We start from the raw sequence: 1,982 nt of genomic DNA, 5'->3' as shown, positions 1-1,982 counted from the left end.
GTTATTTATCGTTATCATGATTATTTATTTGTTTTAATGTTTTATTCTTTATCTGTTTTTTTCTATTCATTATTTGTTATTTCTAACTGATGTGTTTCTATAATCTGAAGCTTTTAGATGTTTTTATTTTTTCTATCATTCCTGGGATGTAGTTGACCTTTGACACCAGGTCCAGATGAGCCTGGTTGTCCTCTGGACCTCCGGTTCTGATCCGGTTCTGATCCGGTTCTGATCCGGTTCTGATCCGGTTCTGATCCGGTTCTGATCCGGTTCTGATCCGGTTCTGTCTCTCCTCCAGCGGTCTGGGCTACATCGTAGGATCTCAGGTGGGCGTGGTGGCGAAGGACTGGCACTGGGCTCTGCGGGTGACCCCGGGTCTGGGTCTGATCGCCGTGGTCCTGCTGTTGTTCGTGGTCCAGGAGCCGAAGCGAGGGGCGGTGGAGGCTCGGGCCGAGCTGCACCAGACCAGCTGGCTGACGGACCTGCAGACTCTCAGCAGGAAGTAGGGGCGCCCGCCGCTGCGCTCGGTAAACCCGCTTCGGCGCTCTGATCTGATCTTTTCTTCCTGCAGCCGCAGCTTCGTGCTGTCCACCTTCGGCTTCACGGCCGTGGCGTTCGTGACGGGTTCCCTCGCCCTCTGGGCCCCGACCTTCCTCTTCAGAGCCGCCGTCTTCACGGGGAAGAAGGCTCCCTGCGTGGACGACGCCCACTGCGCGTCCTCAGAGAGGTCAGTGCTCCTGATGATGCGACACCAACGGCGCTGCAGGAAAACTGACCTTCTGCCTTTATCCTCCACAGCCTGATCTTCGGCATCATCACCGTCATCACCGGCGTGCTTGGCGTCTTCAGCGGCGTGCAGGCCAGTCAGCAGCTGAGGAAGAAGAATCCCCGGGCCGACCCGCTGGTGTGCGCCGCCGGCCTGCTCCTCTCCGCTCCGTTCCTTTACTTCGCCATCGTCTTCGCTCAGGGAAACACCGTGGCTACATACGTGAGTTCATTCAGAACCAGGAGCCGCACCGAGGTTCTGGTCGGGGTTCTGGATCCAGGTTGATCCGTGTCAGACACTAAGCTAAGCGGGGATCTTTGATGATGAAATCATGGGTTTGAGTTTTCGTCAGCGAGATTTAATGAAACTCAGCGGGTCGTCGGTCCTGCTGCCTCCTGTTTGGCCCCGCCCCCACCTGGCGTGCAGCGCTGCTCGTTCTGCAGGAGCACAGATGGATCATAGGAAGGAAATAATCCGGAATGATCCGGTCCTGATCCTCCAGCTGTGCTTGTGCAGGCGTAGCTCGCTGCCGTACGGCGCTTCCTGCTCTCAACACTTTTTCATAAAGTAGAGCATTAAAAAAAAGTTCAGTTGAATTCTATAAATCAAAGTTTCTGTCCAACAGGAATGCTGATCTGCATGGCAGCTTTCTATACCCAGCTATTGTAGCATCTAGGATAGAGCTGTCTCACAATCTGGTTGATTTTCCAAATTCTAAAGTTTCACTTTTTTGCAACATAAAACTGACTAAACTAGATTCTAACTTTAGGTTTAGGACTAAAACATCACATGAGAACTAAAATGTGACTAAAACTAAGAGTTTTTATCCTGAAGACTAAAAATCTAAGATGGCTGCCAGAAGCAGCACTGGCCAGACGCCTGAGATCCGATGAAGATCTGCTTCTGTGTCCTCAGGCCTTCATCTTCCTCGGGGAGACCTTCCTGTCCATGAACTGGGCCATCGTGGCTGATATGCTGCTGGTGAGAACCTGCTGCAGAACGTCTCACATGTTCAGAGCTCCTGTGTTTAGCTGCCTCTCTCTCTATCTCTATCTCTCTCTATCTCTCTCTCTCTCTCCCTCCCTCCAGTATGTTGTGGTTCCGACCCGCCGCTCCACGGCTGAAGCTCTGCAGATCGTCATTTCTCATCTGCTTGGAGACGCAGGAAGTCCCTTCCTGATCGGAGTGGTGGGTTCCACACACACACACACACACA

At 52.6% G+C, this 1,982-nt stretch overlaps 1 protein-coding gene across 2 annotated transcripts in view; it reads left to right on the top strand.

Moving 5' to 3' along the window:
- spns1 (spinster homolog 1 (Drosophila)) overlaps window positions 1–1,982 on the top strand; it is a 14,476-nt gene that overhangs the window by 9,922 nt on the left and 2,572 nt on the right. For both annotated transcript variants that reach the window (XM_015392987.1, XM_015392979.1), the window contains exons 6-10: window positions 299–502; window positions 572–727; window positions 799–988; window positions 1,682–1,747; window positions 1,856–1,954. In XM_015392987.1, the coding sequence (XP_015248473.1) occupies window positions 299–502; window positions 572–727; window positions 799–988; window positions 1,682–1,747; window positions 1,856–1,954 (715 nt within the window). The remainder of the gene's footprint in view (window positions 1–298; window positions 503–571; window positions 728–798; window positions 989–1,681; window positions 1,748–1,855; window positions 1,955–1,982) is intronic.

Source organism: Cyprinodon variegatus, unplaced genomic scaffold, assembly GCF_000732505.1.
Source record: "Cyprinodon variegatus isolate N-32 unplaced genomic scaffold, C_variegatus-1.0 Scaffold24, whole genome shotgun sequence".
NCBI lineage: Eukaryota > Metazoa > Chordata > Actinopteri > Cyprinodontiformes > Cyprinodontidae > Cyprinodon > Cyprinodon variegatus.
The sequence above is the reverse complement of the archived record's forward strand: the minus strand, read 5'-3'. Positions and strand labels throughout refer to the sequence as shown.